Source organism: Lachnellula hyalina (genome assembly GCF_007821495.1).
Source record: "Lachnellula hyalina strain CBS 185.66 chromosome Unknown contig00031, whole genome shotgun sequence".
NCBI classification, from domain to species: Eukaryota; Fungi; Ascomycota; class Leotiomycetes; order Helotiales; family Lachnaceae; genus Lachnellula; species Lachnellula hyalina.
In genome coordinates, this window is record NW_022157145.1 from 157,556 (window position 1) to 176,479 (window position 18,924).

General features: G+C 48.8%; 6 protein-coding genes across 6 annotated transcripts; 5 read left to right on the forward strand and 1 right to left on the reverse strand.

Annotated features, from left to right (window-relative positions):
- Positions 1-69: 69 nt before the first annotated feature.
- cdc28 (Pre-mRNA-splicing factor ATP-dependent RNA helicase-like protein) lies at positions 70-2,939 on the forward strand (the record flags this gene model as incomplete). Its single annotated transcript, XM_031147815.1, has 2 exons — positions 70-949; positions 1,006-2,939. 2 exons carry the CDS (start codon positions 70-72, stop codon positions 2,937-2,939), a joined length of 2,814 nt encoding a protein of 937 aa, XP_031007189.1.
- Positions 2,940-3,199: 260 nt separating this feature from the next.
- On the forward strand, positions 3,200-4,179 carry METTL7B_1 (Methyltransferase-like protein; the record flags this gene model as incomplete). The annotated part of the gene is made up of 3 exons (XM_031147816.1): positions 3,200-3,385; positions 3,443-3,905; positions 4,010-4,179. 3 exons carry the CDS (start codon positions 3,200-3,202, stop codon positions 4,177-4,179), a joined length of 819 nt encoding a protein of 272 aa, XP_031007186.1.
- A 3,848-nt stretch (positions 4,180-8,027) lies between these two features.
- LHYA1_G002843 (Cellobionic acid phosphorylase) lies at positions 8,028-10,516 on the forward strand (the record flags this gene model as incomplete). The annotated part of the gene is made up of 2 exons (XM_031147817.1): positions 8,028-9,076; positions 9,196-10,516. Coding segments are annotated over 2 exons (2,370 nt in total), but the record flags the coding sequence as incomplete, so codon positions are not given.
- Positions 10,517-11,167: 651 nt separating this feature from the next.
- Positions 11,168-12,208, forward strand: YDL144C_2 (Uncharacterized protein; the record flags this gene model as incomplete). Its single annotated transcript, XM_031147818.1, has 1 exon — positions 11,168-12,208. One exon carries the CDS (start codon positions 11,168-11,170, stop codon positions 12,206-12,208), a length of 1,041 nt encoding a protein of 346 aa, XP_031007184.1.
- Positions 12,209-13,046: 838 nt separating this feature from the next.
- On the reverse strand, positions 13,047-14,149 carry LHYA1_G002845 (uncharacterized protein; the record flags this gene model as incomplete). The annotated part of the gene is made up of 5 exons (XM_031147819.1): positions 13,047-13,106; positions 13,165-13,356; positions 13,426-13,738; positions 13,807-13,907; positions 13,961-14,149. 5 exons carry the CDS (start codon positions 14,147-14,149, stop codon positions 13,047-13,049), a joined length of 855 nt encoding a protein of 284 aa, XP_031007185.1.
- Positions 14,150-16,272: 2,123 nt separating this feature from the next.
- YPL245W (Uncharacterized protein) lies at positions 16,273-18,343 on the forward strand (the record flags this gene model as incomplete). The annotated part of the gene is made up of 2 exons (XM_031147820.1): positions 16,273-16,541; positions 16,579-18,343. The coding sequence occupies 2 exons, from the start codon at positions 16,273-16,275 to the stop codon at positions 18,341-18,343; spliced, it is 2,034 nt and encodes a 677-aa protein (XP_031007182.1).
- Between the last annotated feature and the right edge of the window lie 581 nt (positions 18,344-18,924).

Consider the following 18,924-nt stretch of genomic DNA (forward strand, 5'->3'; position numbering starts at 1 on the left):
CATCAACATCAACATCACAGCACGTCGGTGAATGTCTCACGCAACGATAGAAATATCAAGACGCGTACGATGTCGGAAAATATTAAACACAAGAAATATGCGCTTCTTCCAATGGAAGATGAGGAAATGGGGCCTACCAAGGTCGTGAAAAAGAAGAAGGAGAAACGACGACAGAAGCATAGCTCAATCCGCAGAAAGGACGACAACACGGACCGGTGGGATGATGAGTCCGTCCATTCCGAAGAAGAAGATTTCCAAGAGTCGGCTTCAAAGAGAGTCAAGACAACCCACACAGAAGACGAGCTTTCAGAAGCAGAGCAGGAGAGGAGGCGGGATCAAGAAGAGAAAGATGCTTTCACGAAGAGGCTGCGAATGAAAGATGCCGACAAAACCAAGAACATCACCGAAGCCTCAACCAAGGAACAACGGAGCCTCTTACCCAATAATAATCCTGCTGCAGTGTCTGATCTCAGAGAGAGGTCGAGGCAAGACTATCTACAGAAGCGCGAGGCAGAGCGACTTGCGTTATTAAGGCAGCAAGTCCAGCAGGAGACAGAAGAGCTGAGATCTGGGGTTCGATTAAGTGCGAGGGAAACAGCGGAGTTTGAAAAAAATAGGCAGGTGCTCGCCCTGGCTGAAGAGCGCAACAAAATCGACGATCAGCAGTTGAACAATGGATATGCCCTTCCGGAAGACTATTTCGCTCGCTCGAAGACCGATGTTCTCAACAAACGACATGTCGAAAGAGATCAGTATGGCCACGAAAAGTTTGTTTCAGAGCACGATGAGTGGGATCGTCATCAAGAAGGTCTGGCAAAGGCTCAGGTGAAGAGTAGGGAACGAGTCGATGACAACGAATACGATTATCTTCTTGACGAAAAGGAAGGCATCCAGTTTCTCCTGGACTCCAATTTGGCTGGGGGGGAAGGATTCTGGACAAAGAGGCACGGTTCCAGGAACAACAGCTCCGATCTGCCGAGACGAAGGCATTATCCATTTCTGAAGCCAAGAAGAACCTACCCGTCTACAAGTACCGAACTGAGTTCCTTGAGGCTCTAAAAACCCACCAAGTTTTGATTGTAAATGGAGAGACTGGTTCCGGCAAGACAACCCAGCTTCCACAATATTTGCACGAAGCTGGCTATACAAAAGGAGGAATGAAAATTGGCGTGACGCAGCCGCGTCGTGTTGCTGCGATGTCAGTGGCACAGCGTGTTGCAGAAGAGGTTGGAGTTAAGATCGGCAATGAAGTGGGATATGCTATCCGTTTCGAGGACTGCACAAACGACAAGACAGTCATCAAGTACATGACAGACGGACATCTTCTCAAGGAAATTGTCGATGCGCCCGACCTGAACGAATATTCTTGCATTATGATTGATGAGGCACACGAGCGTACAATTGATAGTGACGTGCTCTTGGCTTTGCTCAAAGATCTCGCGCTTGCACGGGAAGACTTGCGGATCATCATCAGTTCAGCTACTCTATCCGCAGACAAGTTTTCAGATTATTTCGCGGGCGCCCCAGTATTTTTCTTCCCAGGTCGTCCATATCCAGTCGAGGAGTATTTCACTCCTTCTCCCGAGTCCAACTACCTCGCAGCTGCCGTGACTACTCTTTTTCAAATACACACATCTCAATCGTGCGAGTCTGGTGATATTCTGATCTTCTTGACAGGGCAAGAAGAAATCGAGGCGGCGGCGAATCAGATAACCGAGATTTCTCGAAAGCTTGGAACTCGTGTTCCAGAACTTATAATCTGTGAGATTTATGCAAATTTGCCCACTGAGCTTCAAACGAAAATATTCGAGCCCACACCTCCTGGATCCCGTAAGGTCATTTTGGCGACGAATATCGCAGAAACCTCACTCACCATTGATGGCATCATGTATGTGATCGATCCGGGTTTCGTGAAAGAGAACATCTACAATCCTGCAACTGGAATGTCCAATTTGGTCACCGTTCCCGTATCACGCGCGTCTGCAAATCAACGAAAAGGTCGTGCAGGTCGAACGGGGCCTGGCAAGTGTTTCCGCCTTTACACCAAATGGGCGTACATGAACGAAATGGACGAGAACTCAACCCCCCAAATCCAGCAGTCTAATTTGGATAGCATCGTCTTGATGCTAAAGGCTATGGGTATCAATGATCTATTGAATTTCGATTTTATGGATGCACCACCTACGGAAACGTTAATTGCTGCACTCAACAAGCTTTATTCGTTGGCCGCACTGAATGACAAAGGTGAGCTCACTGTGCTAGGAAGGAAACTCAGTGAGCTTCCGATTGACCCTTGTCTTGGCAAATCACTCTTGGCTGCTGATAAATTCGGTTGCGTGGATGAGGTCTTGTCAATCGTGGCAATGCTTAGCGAGGGTTCCGCTCTGTTTGCGCCTCGCCCAAAGGACACAACCAAGAGGATACAATATGATAGTGCGCACCGGCGATTTGAAGTCCAAAACGGTGGGGATCACCTGATGATGTTGACGATTTGGAATTCCTGGTATGAAAGTGGATTCTCAAATATTTTCGCTAAGGAAAACTTCCTCCAGCAGCGAACATTGGTGCGGGTTAGAGATGTTCGTGATCAGCTTGCGAAGCTTTGTGAGCGTGTGGAAGTCACAATCTCCAGCTGCGGGGCTGCGGACCTAGTGCCCATCCAGAAGGCAATTACATCAGGATTCTTCACCAATGCTGCACGATTACAGAGAGGTGGGGATTCATATCGGGTTATGAAAGGTCATACAAGCGTCTACATACATCCCTCATCTGTTCTGATGGATCCATCTGGTGGACCTGGCCCGAAATTTGTATTATACTACGAACTGATGCAGACTTCTAAGGAGTATATGAGGGGTTGCATGCCGATTCAGATTGAGTGGTTGTCAGAATTAGCTCCTCATTACTATAAGAAGAATGAACTGGACGCCCCTAAATAGTATTCTACATAACGAATTTAATTGATGCTCCAATATTATTCTTTCATCCTTTGAACATGCTATAGTGTTGTGGTGCTTCATATCTAAGGATGCCGTGAAGTCGGGTATTGTAAATCCAGCTGTTACTAGGTAGGGCCACGGCGGGCTAATATAACCGCCGTCCTGACTAACAGATATTAAAATAACATATAAAACCCCACGTCCCTCACTTTCTCCTTCCCCACCATATCCATTACTTGACAATCCCACCAACGACCAAAATGTTCGAAAAAACCCGCGATATCTTCACCCACCTCATACACCCGATTTTATTCATGTACCTAGCAGCATCCTACATCCCATCCACCACAACGTCCCTGCTCTCCCCTCTCCAACTCAACATCCTGCTCTCACCATCCGCATTCGTCTGTCCCTCCAATCTTCCCCTTGACCAAGAAGAAAAACAAGTTCAAAATTCGGAAAGACGTAAAAGCAAATATAATACTAATTATAAACTACTATAGAAAGAAATCTGGTTCGCTCGTTTCTGGGCCATCTATGGCCCGGAACTGCAAAAGAACACCTCTCCCACCGTCGCGCCCCTCCTGCAGCGCGTCCACGGCATCGTGCTAGACATCGGTCCCGGGTCCGGCGAATGGCTTCCGCTGTTACCCAAGAACCGCATCACGAAGATCTATGGCGTGGAGCCGAATAAAGATCACCATGCGGCGCTGCGTAGGAAGATCAGGGAGTGTGGATTAGAGGGCGTGTATGAGATTGTGCCGGTGGGAATTGAGGATTTAGAGGAGGGGGGATGGATTAAAGAGGAGAGGGTGGATAGTGTTATTACTCTGTTTTGTCTGTGTGGTATTCCGAGGCCGAGGGAGATGATTGGGAGGCTGTATGGCATGCTTGGGGAGGGCGGGGTTTGGGTATTGTATGAGCATGTTAGGGTTAGGGAGGGGAGGTGGGTGGGGTGGTATCAATGTGAGTATTTTCTTTTCTTTTCTGATTCTTCTTCACGTAGTAATCAATTACTTGATTGGTTGGTCATGAGGAGGAAGAGGCTGATTTTTGAACCACTATAACAGCGGCGATGAATCTCTTCTGGCCGCACTTTTTGGGGGGCTGCGAACTTAGGAGGGATACGGGACGGTGGGTCAAGGAGGCTGGACCTTGGAGTCAGGTTGAATTGGTACAGCCTGTGAATGAACCGGAGTATCAGGTTGTGCCTCATATTCAGGGTGTCCTGGTGAAGTGAAGTGAAGTGGAATGGGATGAATATGATTTGCGGGGGAGGGGGGTGTATTTGTCATTCTCGGCCCGAGATGATAAATTCTACAGTGTCGCATACATGTGCACAATTTGATCTTCTCCTGTTCTATTATCTTATGTAAGTGATAGATTTGAAACTATTCTTCCTTTCTCAGGATTTTGGAAAGGAAAAAGGAGATTTAGACGGTGTCTAGAATGTCAAAATTGCTCTCAGGTCTCATCTCTATCTACAGCAGATAAGCGCTGAAAGCTAGCGATTAGAAAGAAGCGTCAAAACTCCCCCTTCCCTCGGGGCTGTATTCTCGTTATTTTTGACTCGAGAGACATAGGATGGGATAGACTTACTTGGACATAAGCATGAACTTTTGAAATACGCTCTATTTGCCTTGAGCAAAATCATTCGAACCTATTATACCCCAAGAAATCAGGAACTCCTTGTCCTATTTTGCAATGATTTACCCTTCACTCCACCCTTTTTTCTTCTTATACAGGAGTACGGAGTAGATACTCAAGGAGTCAACCCACGGCTCAATCAGTAAGACACACTTACCGTTTAGCCTATTCAACGGCACAGTAGCTAATTGAAGCATCCAGATCTCCCGGACCAAGGCCTAGAGAATAGCACCGCAACAATCCAGTTGATCGCTACCACGGCTGGATCTCCTTTCGGCCAAAGCCTGTTGACGCCCACGGCTGAGGCCACGGTATCATGGCCATGCAGCTTTGGCGATGTGCGGCTTAACAAGGACAACTGTTTTGTTGACTCTGGCTGTTAGTAGCATCCCCATGCCCATTGACCTATGTAACGCGAGACCTACCCAACAGTCGTCTGCATTGGCGTACAGTGCGTAACAACCACCATATCAAGCCTGTCCGCCGTCACAAATCCGTCATTTACTGGTAGCAACGTGGCTTCGTCACTCCATCTTGGCCCTGGCCTTGTCATTCCTCCCACTCCAGTCACGCAGGCGCCTCCTCCAGCTACGACGACGGCGGACTGTTGTCCTGATGCATGCTTTGCGGAACTGGGCAGTCTCCCTGGTGGAGCTAAACAATGCTCGTGCTGTCCATTTCCGGTTGAATAGTACAGGAGAGCTCTTTTTGGGGAGTGGGGTTGGTCAAGTGGGTAGGGGAGCTTGGTATCAGGAGCGGCGTTGGTGATGTTTAGAGTGAAAGGGGCGAAAGAATGTGATATTCAAAATTCTCAATATAATTTATCAGGACTTCAGGTTAGTTGAATGTGAGGTTTCAAAACACAGATTGGTTTGTAGCAGTGATAATGCTGATCTGAGAGAGGTGAGGTGAGGCGGGGGTTTCTCGGCTGAGTCATCATGTCATGTGGGGATTGGATGTGATGTAACCTTCAAAAATCTCAGAGCTTCATCTGTCTCTTTTGCAGATTCACCCAATTGCCGCCTAAGCGCATTTACTCGGAATACACTGCTGCCAGTCTCTCCCAATGCCTCTCGTGCAACATCTACGAAGATATCTCCATCCAAATCGCAGACCTTAATGGCGGAATACCACTCCCCCTACGGCTTTGACTCGTACCAAGCTACCCCACCTCAAAACCATTTCGCAGCACCATTAGAAGACGCTTACGAGGATTCCGATGATTGGGAGTACGAGTATTCAACTACAGAGACCGAGGTTCGTTCTGTTGTCCATATCTGCCTATCGGTGGCTAATCGTAACTGTAGACATACTATGTAACCCTCGATCTCAGCGCTCCAGAAGTCCCCCCTCGCCAACATCCACCGCAAACGGAGAAATCAAAACCAGCATATTGGACGAACCCCACCGTAGGCAAGAATCAACGTCGTAATATGAATGGTCCTCAAGAAGTCAACGCCAAAGAAGACAGCGACGCCGATATTCCCCCAACGCAACCAAAGTCGCCCGATGCAGATGATGATGACGTCGATGTCGAAGCCCAGATAATTCGAGAGAGCGGCCAGTCAAAGGCCGACGTGCTGGTACCAAAGTCTGATATTCGCATCATTGATTTGCATACCAAAAATCCGCTTGTCTCCTACAATAACCTAATCTACTCGTGCAAATGGGCCGAGAATATCGGCACAGAGCTGTTATTCACCGCTCACGACGATGCAAATCCTCTACCGAGTCTGAAATCCCTACCAGGCGATGTCGACCTCTTAGCCGCGAGTTCTGCTCGTTTGGTTTCACAGCCCATGAAAATAGACAAGAAAGATGGGTTCACCGCGCCCGGGCAAAAAACGCGGCCAGAAGTCAACTTGAGGAAAATCAATCCCGCCCTTTCCAAGAGAATCGGAAAACAAGCGCCCCCAATTCGCAAAGGACAGGGCCAGTTCCTCGATTCGTTGATAAAGCTGAAGGTTGATAAGGGAGAGAGCGATCGTGTTACTGTCAAGGTGCAGAAGAGACAGATGCCACATGAGTGGAAGGAGGATCTGCGGAAGCAGAGGAATAGAGAGCGCGTGAAGTTGAGAAAGGAGGTGAGGCTGGGCAAGAGATGGGAGGCTGAGGCTGCGAAGGAGAGGTTGTGGGAGATGGAGCAGGAGGATGAGAAGATAGGAAAACTGGTGATCCCTGAGCCCGAGAAGCGGCAGAGGAATGCTGCAAATGGTCAGCAGTCGGCGGGGAGGAAGCGCCATCGAGAAGGTTTGGGTAATAGTGGGATGAAATTACCGGCGAGGGGAACGAAGGGGAAGGGTGTTATGGTGGTGGATAGCCAGGTGCAGAGTGAGGGTATGTCGCCTGAGGGATTTGGATATGGATATGATGCACCGACTCCCATACCTGTTTTTTATGGGGATGAGGAGGTGTATGACGACCAGTATCAAGGACAGTACGATGCCCAATACGATGGATTGCATGAAGAGGATGCGGATGGCGAGGAAGACGATACTCAAATGTATGACGGACTCTATGATTGAATCATCACTATAATATAGAGCTTAAATTTACAGTCCCTTGAGGAGTTGTCAATGTACATATAATGTTTCTTTTTGAGGTGGCTTGTCTTGTCTTGCCCTATGTTTCATTTAGTTCCCAACTTGCTGGAACGAATACCTCATTGGCTTAAAACATATCAACCTCAAGTGAGTGACCAACAGTCTGAAAATACTGCTTTTAATTTTGCAGTTAAACGCATATTCTGTAACATAGAAAGATTGTATACTTCATTCATTCGGCGGCTAAGAGCTAGCTAAATCCATGTCCAAAATAGGCACCCGACCCGCCGTTTGCGCTGCAGTGGCATGGCCGCGGCACAGCAATCTGGTTCCCGCCTCGATTTGTGCAGTCATTCGCATGATTTAATCTAGACTTCACAGTATTGAAAGTTTCACTACTCTATTAGAGAAGGCGGGTCCAACGAATATGGCATGTCCAGCGCAAAATCCATGCCCTAAGGCAAACAGGAATTCAGGGGCTAGGAGTAGGGTCTTCGCTTCCTGTATTAGATTGGTGGTTCTTGGAATTTAACAAAGAAGATGTTGCTAGTCCTTTAACATATCTTATAGATCAACGGACACATAGAATCTGAGAATCGCACGTGATGAGGTGTCAACATTATGAGGGCAGAATAGGGGTTAAGCGAGGCGCACCATGTGATTAACCCCCCTGAGAAGCTGGATGAATTACCCGGCTAAATACAACGCCGATTATAGGCATCGACCATAGCCTGTTTTACCTGCATGTCAGCACCACTGCACATGACTATTCATTCCCCTTTGGCAGATTGAATCTTCAAAGTTTTGGTATGACTTGATCTTGCCTTTCAACCAAAATCTGGATCAATAAGCTGCTGTCTGCACTTGCTAAACAGAAGAAAATTCAAAACCACCCAGGTCAATACATACAGCGATGCTTCACCCAAGTCCGTGTGGCAACCGCTATGAGCTTACTAGTCCGACCGCCATGCCAAAGGCAGACGGCTTCTTGTGGAACCAGAAGATGATGATTCAAATCACCTGTCGGGGCTACGCAACTTCTCAATTCATGCAACCAGAACCAGCCAAGTACGCGCATGCACCTAATCTCGAAAGCAAGACGTTCATGCAACCCGAACAAAGCTACTACGCGCACCATCCAGGACGGTTTGTGTATATCAAGGATGAGGGAACGGGCCAGCTGTTCTCTGCGCCATATGAACCAGTACGCGCGCCAGTGGACAGATTCGTGTTTTCGGTTGGCAAGAGCGATATCAAGTGGACGGTGGAGTATCTGGGCATCAAGGTTGAAATGATCTTGGGCCTGCCTATTCACGATTTAGCAGAGCTATGGACCCTCAAAGTCACAAACCTATCTAATCGTCCACGCAAAATCAGTGTCTATCCTTACTTTCCAATCGGCAACATGTCGTGGATGAACCAGTCCGCCGAATACGACGAGAAGCTAGGCGGGGTGGTAGCTAGCAGCGTGACGCCGTACCAGAAAGCGGAAGACTACTTCAAGAACAAGTACCTGAAAGATAAAACGTACTTCCTCTGCGAGACACCCCCGGATTCTTGGGAAGCCAGACAGCAGGCATTCGAGGGTGAAGGTGGCCTACATGCTCCCTCGGCACTGATGGAGTCGGAATTAGGAGGCAGCGATGCACGTTACGAAACTCCTGCAGCTGCGGTGCAGTACCGTGTAGAGTTGAAAGCGGATGAGGAGCGCGAATACCGTTTTCTGTTTGGTCCTGCCTTTGATGAAGGTGAAATCAGGACTATGCGGGAGACTTATCTGAGCAAGAACGCCTTTGCACAAGCTGCGCTCGACTATTCAGATTATATTGAAAAAGGAAGTGGTTGTCTGAAAGTCGACACGCCAGACAAGGCTCTAGATAATTTCGTCAATGAGTGGTTACCGCGTCAAGTGTACTATCATGGTGACGTTAACCGTCTAACAACCGAGTAAGGAACTTCAGATTTCCTACAATGTTTCTCCCTGGCTTTTTGTCCCAGTTCTTACTCCGCTCGCGTTTCTTGATGTCAAGTTGTATCAGACAAAGCGTGCTAACTTCGAGATACAGTCCCCAAACACGCAATTATCTTCAAGACAACATGGGCATGAGTTTTATCAAGCCCGAAGTGGCGCGAAAAGCATTTCTCATTGCCCTTGGTCAGCAAGAAGCCAGTGGAGCTATGCCAGACGGAATCCTGCTCACCGAAGAAGCAGAGTTGAAGTACATCAATCAGGTGCCACATACAGATCATTGCGTGTGGCTTCCGGTGACTCTAGATGTATATCTGGCCGAGACAGCAGACTACGGCCTCTTGCAAGAAAGGTTGCCGGAAGTCCATGGGAAATCCTATACCGTATTCGAAGGGTTCAGTAGAGCAATGGACTGGCTGCTCTCCGCGCGCGACGAGCGAGGTTTAAGCTATATTGCTCAAGGAGATTGGTGTGACCCGATGAACATGGTAGGCTACAAAGGCAAAGGCGTCTCGGCCTGGCTGACGGTAGCTACAGCCTATGCGCTGAACCTCTGGGCTGGTATTTGCGAACACCATGGAAAGTCTGAACTGGCAGAACAATATCGTGCGGGTGCAAAGGAAGTCAACGAGGCTGCAAACCAGTACTTTTGGGACGGCGAGTGGTTCTCGCGTGGAATCACAGACGACGACGTGGTGTTTGGGACTCAGAAAGATGGCGAAGGGCGTATCTGGCTGAATCCACAGGCCTGGTCTATTCTGGGCGGCGCGGCTAGCGTTGAACAGCGCAAGAAGATGCTAGCCCAGGTCGAAGAGCAGCTATACACACCGTACGGTGTTCAGATGTTCGCCCCGCCATTCAGTAAAATGCGAGAAGATGTAGGTCGTGTAACGCAGAAGCATCCTGGGTCTGCGGAGAATGCCTCAGTATATAACCATGCTGCAATTTTCTACATCTACAGCTTGTATAGCATCGGCGAGAGCGAGCGAGCGTACGAGCTGCTGCGCCTGATGGTGCCCGGTCCATCTGAGGAGGATTACCTGCAGCGCGGTCAGCTTCCCATCTATATTCCGAACTATTACCGTGGGGCCTGGCACCAATATCCTCGTACAGCTGGTCGATCTAGTCAGCTTTTCAACACCGGTACTTCACCGTGGGTCTATCGCTGTTTCATCGAGGGCTTGTGCGGGCTGCGTGGAGATGCGCATGGTCTGGTCATCCGGCCGCAGTTGCCATCGACTTGGAGTGGTATCAAGGTGAAGCGTTCGTTCCGTGGAGCAGACATTAGGGTCGATATCAGCCGTGGAGATGTGAAAGACATAGTGGTCAGGCATGCTGGAAAGGTGTTGCCTGGAGCCCGGCTCATCGACATTCAGACAGGTAAGACTTATCATATATCTGTTTCTGTGCCAAGATAGGGTAGCATTGACAGTATGGAAGTATTAGCTACAGGAAGCTATTTACAGAAAATATCAATCAATAAACCGCGCGAGAGTTGCTATATCTTCTAATTCATTGTATTGAAAAATCCTAGCAGTCTACTGAAAATCTCTCAATTCCCTTGAAGTATTTACAGCGTGATGTTCTGGCGAAAGTTGCGCTTAATGAGTAAATCGGTTGACATGGGCTCACCCTTTTTCAAGTTTAGTTCTCCTTTTCTGCAGTTTCTGCCGGCGTGTTACATTTCAAACTCACTTGCTGTATGAACCTGTTGTCAAGTCCCTTAACTAAGATCAGTAAAATCTGATCTGCATACTACTAATAGTAACCTCTGTAACACAGACGGCATACAAAAATGTAAACTTTTAACTACTGGCTTATCAAATTGCAATAAAGTAACAAGTTTGTAAGCACAATTCTTTTCTTCTGAGATGTTACAGCAATCCCGGGAAGGTTGGGGCGATGCAATTCTTTTGCTATATTTCAGAAACAAAGCTATCCCCATCCCCTATCTTTCTCGGCTACTGTAACCCCAGCTACCCCGCGCCTCGGCATAAACAAACTTCACCTCACCTCACCTCACTTCACGATCTCCAAACCAACCCCCCCTGAACAATGCCATCCCAATCATGCCCCCCACAACCACGAACATCCTAATCCTCGGCGCCGGCGCCATCGGCGCATTCTACGCCTCGCGCTTAGCCCTCGCGCCCAACACTCTTGTCTCCGTAATCTGCCGCTCGAACTACACAGCCGTCACCCAGCGCGGCTTCACCATCACATCGCCGACCTACGGCGCCTACACCTTCGTCCCCGCGCACGTCTTCGCCAACCCCGCCGAAGCAGCCGCTGCGAATATCGCGTGGGATTATATACTCGTGAGCACCAAGGCGCTGCCGGACGTGAGTGATGATTCGGAGATCCTGACGGGCTTGTTGGAGGGGGGCAGGACGGCCGTGGTGCTGGTGCAGAATGGATTAGGGGTTGAAGATCCGTACGCGAGACGGTTTCCGGATACTGTTATACTGAGCGCGGTTACGATTGCCAGCGCCGCGCAGAGCGAGCCGGGCGTGATTGCGCATAATCGCTGGACGCGGATTAGCATCGGTCCATACCTGCCCAACACGAGCGCAACGACCACATCGAGAACAAGAACGGCCATTGACCGCAACAAGGATTTCATAGACATGCTCCGCGCAGGCGGGATAGCCGACGCAGAAGAATACACGCACTCGAAACTGCAAATGGTACGCTGGCACAAGATCGCCATCAACGCATCCATGAACCCCTCGGCAGTCCTCTCCGGCGGGACCCCCAACGCATCCATGACCCTCGACCCCGAACTGCACACGCACTTGCGCGGCGTGATGCAAGAAGTGCTATCCACGGCCCCGAAAGTGCTCGGCACTTCCCTGCCAGCCGACTTCGCCACCGCGGACGCTATTCTAAACAGTACGAAGAAGAACACGAGTGGGAGTAAGCCGAGTATGTTGATTGATTGGGAGGCGGGGAGGAGGATGGAGTTGGAGGTTATATTAGGGAATCCGATTCGCATGGCGAGGGAGAGGGGCCTGGAGATGCCGAGGCTGCAGAGTTTGTATGCGCTGCTGAGGATGGCGCAGGAGAATCGGGAGAGGGCTAAGAAGGAAAAGGAAAAGAGTAGGTTATAGGACTACGTCTGTCATGAATCATGATTTATGGGTTGCTGGTTTTAGGATCAAGGCTAATATAATAGAAGAGTTCAAATATGCAGAACCACTTCCACACATGAAAGTCTTCTGCTAGGCAGGGCTCTTAATTCTCCTCGTCCAGATTCCTTACTATGATAATCTATTCATAATTTGTTTTTGATTGGATGCTTTTATGTAAATGTACTATTTCTTGAAACATGCCCATCTTTCTTCACCATGTGGTAGAGTCGTTGCCAGTGCAACATCATTATCAGCCTTATATGTGTTAATTGGTGCACCACCAGAGACCAAGTGGTATGGATGTACAATGTTAATTTAGCGTTCGAACCCATCCGGTGAAGCGATCAGGTTGACTGAACTCAAAAAGACGGCAGACACTTTGTGATTTTGGAATAACAAATCTTCAAATAATATGCACAATAGACTGATTTCAAAGCCAACGTTTTTTTATTAGCTATTTGATGCTTATTCATTCTCCATCGTGCCATCATATCGCCGTATTGTACAGGCTCATCGTAAAAAAAAGAAAAGTCAGGTATGTGAAGAAAGCTATCCGATTGCACGGTGCTCTTCGGGTATTTGATTCGCCGTAAAAATATCAGACACCAGAGAGCTTTTCCTGGTGGGACACAACGCTGTGACGTCTCGTACGGTCATCAGAAATGGCAGTTCACCTTGATGAGCTGCAAAAACCGATGGGGGGGACTTAAGAGGCGTCATTGAACATCGCGATGTGTTGTAGCTGTGCCCCTGAGATAAAGTTAGTAAGAAGTTGATATATACTAGTTGGTTGAGCCTCACCAGTAGGATTAAAGACTCAAGCGTGGGTCTTATTGCCGCCAACCGTCTTGGAACCATCTCTGTCGGAGTCGACGCGCTGTTTTGTGTTAGCGAGAGGCTCTAATAGTGGGTGGTATTGAGAAGGGTAGGCCTACAGGGTCAACCTTGTTCAGCAAGTCACTGTTGTGCGGGCCTGCAGTGTTCTGAGCAGTTCCTGAGCCAGCAGTTGCGTGGCTGCCTGATGCGCCAAAGACACCTGCGCTAGCTCCGGTAGAAGCTCCGTGGCGGTTGCCTCTGCCATCAAGGTCGGAATCAACTCGAGGATCAGCCTTGTTGGCAACGTTCGACTGTGACGTGTTAGAAATTGCTCTTTAGAGGAAGGAGATATACAAAGCAAGACGAGGGAGGATACATACGTTGTGTGGACCAGCATTGGTCGAGTGCGAGATGCCACCAGTTGTACCTGTGTGGGTGCCTGAAGTGTTGCCGGTGTGGGTGCCTCCAAGACCAGTGGTGCCATGTGTGGTGTGGGTACCAGCAGTGTTGTGTGATCCTGTGAGACCTGAAGTACCGTGGGTACCGGTGGTGCCAGTGGTGTGGTGGGTCTTGGAGAGGTCGCTATCGACTCTTGGGTCTAACTTGTTGGCAGTGTCTGTAGAGTGTGGGCCCACGGTGCTGGTTCCATGGTTTGAGCTACCAATGCCAGTGCCAGTGTGAGCTCCGGTGGTGCTGTAAGAGAAGGATTATCAATAAGATCCAAGGACATAAGGGAGGAGTGCAGTTGATGGCTAACTTACTGGGTAGTGTGGGTGCCAGTGTGTCCAACGCCAGCACCAGTGCTGGTGCCAGTGTATCCAGTGCCGGTATGTCTAGAAGAATCTAAGTCTGAATCGACACGCTTCAGGGGAATTAGCAAGGCTACTTGTGGTAATTGGAAGGAGGAGGACAAACAGGATCAGCGGCATTAGCTGCGCGGGAGCTGTGAGGACCAGCGACTCCCTCAGGTACACCACTGCCGGTGTGAGCACCTGTGGTGTGGGTGCCTGTGGTGTGAGTGCCTGTGGTGCCGGTAGTTCCAGTGGTGGTATGGTCCTTGTTGAGGTGGAGAGCATCCTTGACTTTGTTGATTGCGCCAGACATGGTGAAGGTTGGTATTTAGGTATGGTATTGATGAAGTTTTGCAGTTGATGATTGATTCGGTTTGTTTTGGTTCTCGGTTTGTTGAGTTGAGGGAAGATGTTTATGTAGAAAAGAAAAAGGGAAGGAGACCTTTATATATATACCTACCTACCAGGCAAGAACCTACCCCACCTGCCCACCTTCCCACCAAGTTATTCAAAGAGGAAGGGCTAGAAGGGCTAAGAAGGGGCCGCCAAGCAAGGAGCGCCACCCAAAACCTGATTCCCCAGCATCGGAAAAGGTGAGATGAGGGAATTGCCATGGCGTAATTCGGATGTACACAAACGAAACATCAGAACCAAATCTGCATCTTCCCGATTGTGACACAAACGAGGGGCACGATCGTCATTTTCGGTAGACTCCCCGCAGATCCCCCGTCCCGCTTGGTGGCTGCCAGGTTTTGATGGCTGCCAGCCAAGGTTACATAATTACCTTTCCGGCCACATTACTCCGTATTGGTTCTTCCGTGCGGAGGCAGGATGGCAGCTCTGCCATAAAGCGAGACCTTCAAACGTCATATCCTGTGGCTGGAACGTCATGCATGACATAAGATCTTCAGATCTACAGCAGATGATTGGCAAGCCTACCGCCACATGCGGCTGATCCGAGACAAGTGTGGCAGTGTGGCGGTGCGTATGGCACGTGATGTCGGTACTAGCCTGAAAAAGGCCGGCAAGCTTCAAGGAATCCCTCGGTTTCAGTATGATTTTATTCATGGTGTAAGATTGTGTCAAAAGCCACGAAATGATGTCAGATGATGTCAGAGGCTTGCTAGCCTTCTTTCCCGGCATACCAATCTAATCTGATCGAGTATCTATTTTCAGATATTATTCTTCACTGTAGATATCATATGAGTAGTTATCACGTGCTGTTCTTCAAGAACCTCCATTTTTATTTCCATTTCTCTCCCAGACAACTCTGTGGCTGCCATATTTTTATTGTGACTTTCTTTCATTGTGGCGGAACCGTTTCCTCTGGTTCCTCTGGAATTAGGTGTCTTATTCTATCATGTGACTTACTTCTAAACTCCCCCTAAACCCCTCGCTTGACATCTAGCGTAGCGGCAGAACCCTCTGAGCCTCTCCTCTACACCTACCTTCCAGCCCCGGTCACAGTGCAACAACTACATAAACACCAAGGCTTGCCGTTCCATCAGCTTTGACTAGCCCAAGCACACACATAATAAAGACGACGATGAAGCACGTCAATTTTGCTGTCGCTGACTTTGTTTACTGTATCGAACTATATTTGAAAGTGATTCGAAAAGGTTGCCAGGTGCAAGTCTCCTTCTCACCTGGGCCTTTGAGCACTTTAAATTATTAATTTGTAATAATAAAAGCTCAATATCTAAGACTTATGTCACGGCACGTGAGTGATGTCGTGACACTTACTAAGCGCTTCCTGTATATTTAGAGCTTTCACTCGTATGCCCTTTCTCTCTCCAGACAGATTGATCAATACACTTCATAAGCTTCAGATCTTTACTCTTTAACTCACCCGCTTCGTTCAGACATCACTACGTGCGATAACTTATATTAATACCTGCTAGGATAAGTAAAGAAAAAGGCTATATAGGGCTATAGACTAATTCATATTAAAAGTTAGGAATAGTTACAAAAATGCTTGAACTTGAAGTGACCTGACTTCGCTACTTGTTTTGGTGGGGCCGTAAGTCACTTTTCGCGTTCGTGCAGTGGTGCGTTCCGTTTACTTATGCATTTTATACACTACTAAGCTAGTTAGCGTAAGTCGACTAACGGCAACCCGGTTCTGGCCGTCCCGTCCCACCGCAGAGATCCCGTGCGCCATTTGTAGCGGCCAGCCTGTGGAAATGGGCCTGCTTCGCGCCGTGGCTGGTCTTGACGAATGGAATGGAAAGGAAAGGAAAGGAAAGGCGATAACTCTACGGAACTTAAGAGGAGTTCCTTCCCGCGCTCGAAGTGTTTCTTTTCCTTCTCTTCATATATCTTGTTCAGAAGTCAAATTCCCCAAGGCTGCTATTTTGCTACTTTCGCTGACCTTCTTCCTCTTTATTCTTCTCTTTCTTCTCTCTCTTCTCTTCCTTCATCTCTACTTCGAACCCAATGGTTAGCAAGGCCACCCACGAAACCCTCGCGGCATTCGTCGCCGAACGCGACTGGGCGCAGTTCCACACTCCGGAAAACCTCGCCAAGAGCGTTGCGATCGAAGCTGGCGAACTTCTCGAGTGCTTTCAGTGGGGCGCTGAAGCAAACCCGAAGCGCGTACGAGAAGAACTTGCAGACGTACTGACCTACTGTCTCCTTCTCGCTGATCGCATCGGAGCCGATCCTGAGCAGATCGTGCTGGAGAAGCTCGAAACCACGCGCAAGAAGTATCCCGTTGATAAAGCTCGAGGAAGCAGCAAAAAGTATGATGAACTTGGCACGGCTTGAATTCTCCCAAGCAGCCGTTACAACCTGGAAGTCCCATGACGAGAAACATGGCAATTGGCCTGTCGTGTATGTATTGGACGACGGCAATGGCGCCGCACACGCCAATTCGAACACGCTGAGGGACATCTACGTTGGGGAGACGCTCAATGCCGCCAGCCGAATGAATCAGCATCTCAAAACGCCCGCGAAACAGCACCTCAAGAACATTCGTGTCATCATTGATGAGAGATTTAATAAGTCGGTTTGCCTTGACTTGGAGTCTTACCTTATCAAAATGTTGGCCGGCGACGGTGCTAATCGGGTGCTCAACCGAAATAACGGCATCACGGAAACGCAGTACTATCAACGCGAGATGTACCGCGAGGGTTTTCGCAACATCTTCGAACGACTCAAGGCGGAGGGCGTCTTCACGCGAAGTATCCCCGAAATCGAAAACAGCGACCTTTTCAAGTTGTCGCCATTCAAAGCGCTGACGGAAGATCAAGCCAACTCGGTAGAGGAAATCGTCAATGGGCTTCTTATTGATGTCGAGAGAGGCAGCAAAAGCACAATCGTCGTCCAAGGCGATCCGGGCACAGGCAAGACGGTCATGGCCATATATCTGATCAAACTACTCATCGACATCAAGTCATTTACTTCGCTAGAAGATCTGGATAGCGACTTGCGGTTCTCTAATTTCTTTACCGAAAGGAATCAACGGCTACTTCACGATCTCCGCATCGGCCTAGTGGTGCCCCAGCAATCGTTGCGAAAGTCCATCAAGATTGTCTTCGGGAAAACGCCTGGGCTTCAGCCCTCAATGGTCATGGACCCTTTCAAAGTTGGAGAAGCAGAGGGAATTTTCGACCTCCTGTTGGTTGATGAAACCCATCGGCTTAATCAACGTGCCAACCAAGCAGGGGCAGTCCTTAACACCAAGTTCGCAACCATCACGAGCGAGCTCTTTGGCAGCGACGATAAAAGCAGGACCCAACTTGATTGGATACGAGCGAAGAGTCGACATCAAATATTCCTCTTAGACGCAGCGCAGAGTGTTCGACCAGCTGATCTGCCCACAGAGCTGTTGTCGGGTCTGGTCGCCGACACGCGCGCATCGGGACGGCATTTTCAACTTCGGACTCAGATGCGTGTCAAAGCGGGATCCGATTTCGTGTCTTCCGTTCGTTGGATTCTAGATCCTCACCCTCTCTCGTATCCAAGAGTGAGACAGGATTTTGGAGAATATGATTTTCGCTCGTTCGACAGCGTTACACATATGCGAGACCAAATTTTTCAACGTAACGCTGAAGTAGGCCTTTCACGGATGGTCGCTGGCTTTGCATGGCCGTGGAAGAGTAAAAAGGATAGGAACGAGTTCGACATAGAAATTGGCCAGACGCAGCTCCGCTGGAACAGCGTCATTGCTGACTGGATTTCTTCTAGCAAAGCGCCAGAGGAAGTAGGATCAATCCATACGGTCCAAGGCTACGATCTGAACTACGTTGGTGTTATTATTGGTCTTGATCTGCGATTCGACCCTGAGCGGAGGCGCCTTTTCATTGATCGCAACTCGTACTTTGACAAGAAGGGCAAGGAGAACAACCCGGTTCTCGGCAGGAAGTATTCGGATGATGACTTGCTGCGATTCATTACACAGATCTATGCGGTGCTCATGACGCGTGGTATCCGTGGAACGTATGTCTATGCATGCGATCCCGGGTTGAGGGAATATCTCAAAGTTTTCATCCCTACGCGGTCCTGATATTGTAGCATACAAGTGATCAACAGCGCAAGTAGGACTAAGGCTGTCTCAAGCCGTTCTTTGACCTGGATAGCTAGTGCTAGATGAAGTTAAGTGAGCGCGGACGAGAGAAGAACAAGAATAGGCCAGAGCGTGGGTCTTTATGAGTATTCTGTAGCCAAGATGATGTATAGAGGAGTTCAATCGGTGATTTTAGCTATATAAACTGGATGAGCAGGTTAGTGTGGGATAATCAGTTATAGTGGAGGTCAGAACCATTTCTTCTCACATCAAAAATTTGGCGCTTTCCTGGAGAATGTATGTTTCCCTTATCAACCAACACGAGTTCACTGCCTAGTTCCCGTGACAGTCTCTCCAGTTGTAAATTGATCTCTGATAATGGCACATTGGCGATGCATTAAGTCCTCAGTCGCCGGTGAGATACGCAAGGCAAGCATGGAATAGTAGTAATATGTGTAGCGAATTGCATCGAACAAATTAGGACTCAGGTGCCAGCCGAAGTGATAATGCACAATATCATTCCCGGGGTTATTCTAATCCATCGAATAGCGATCCATTCCGATGGTGGAAGGATCGCAGAG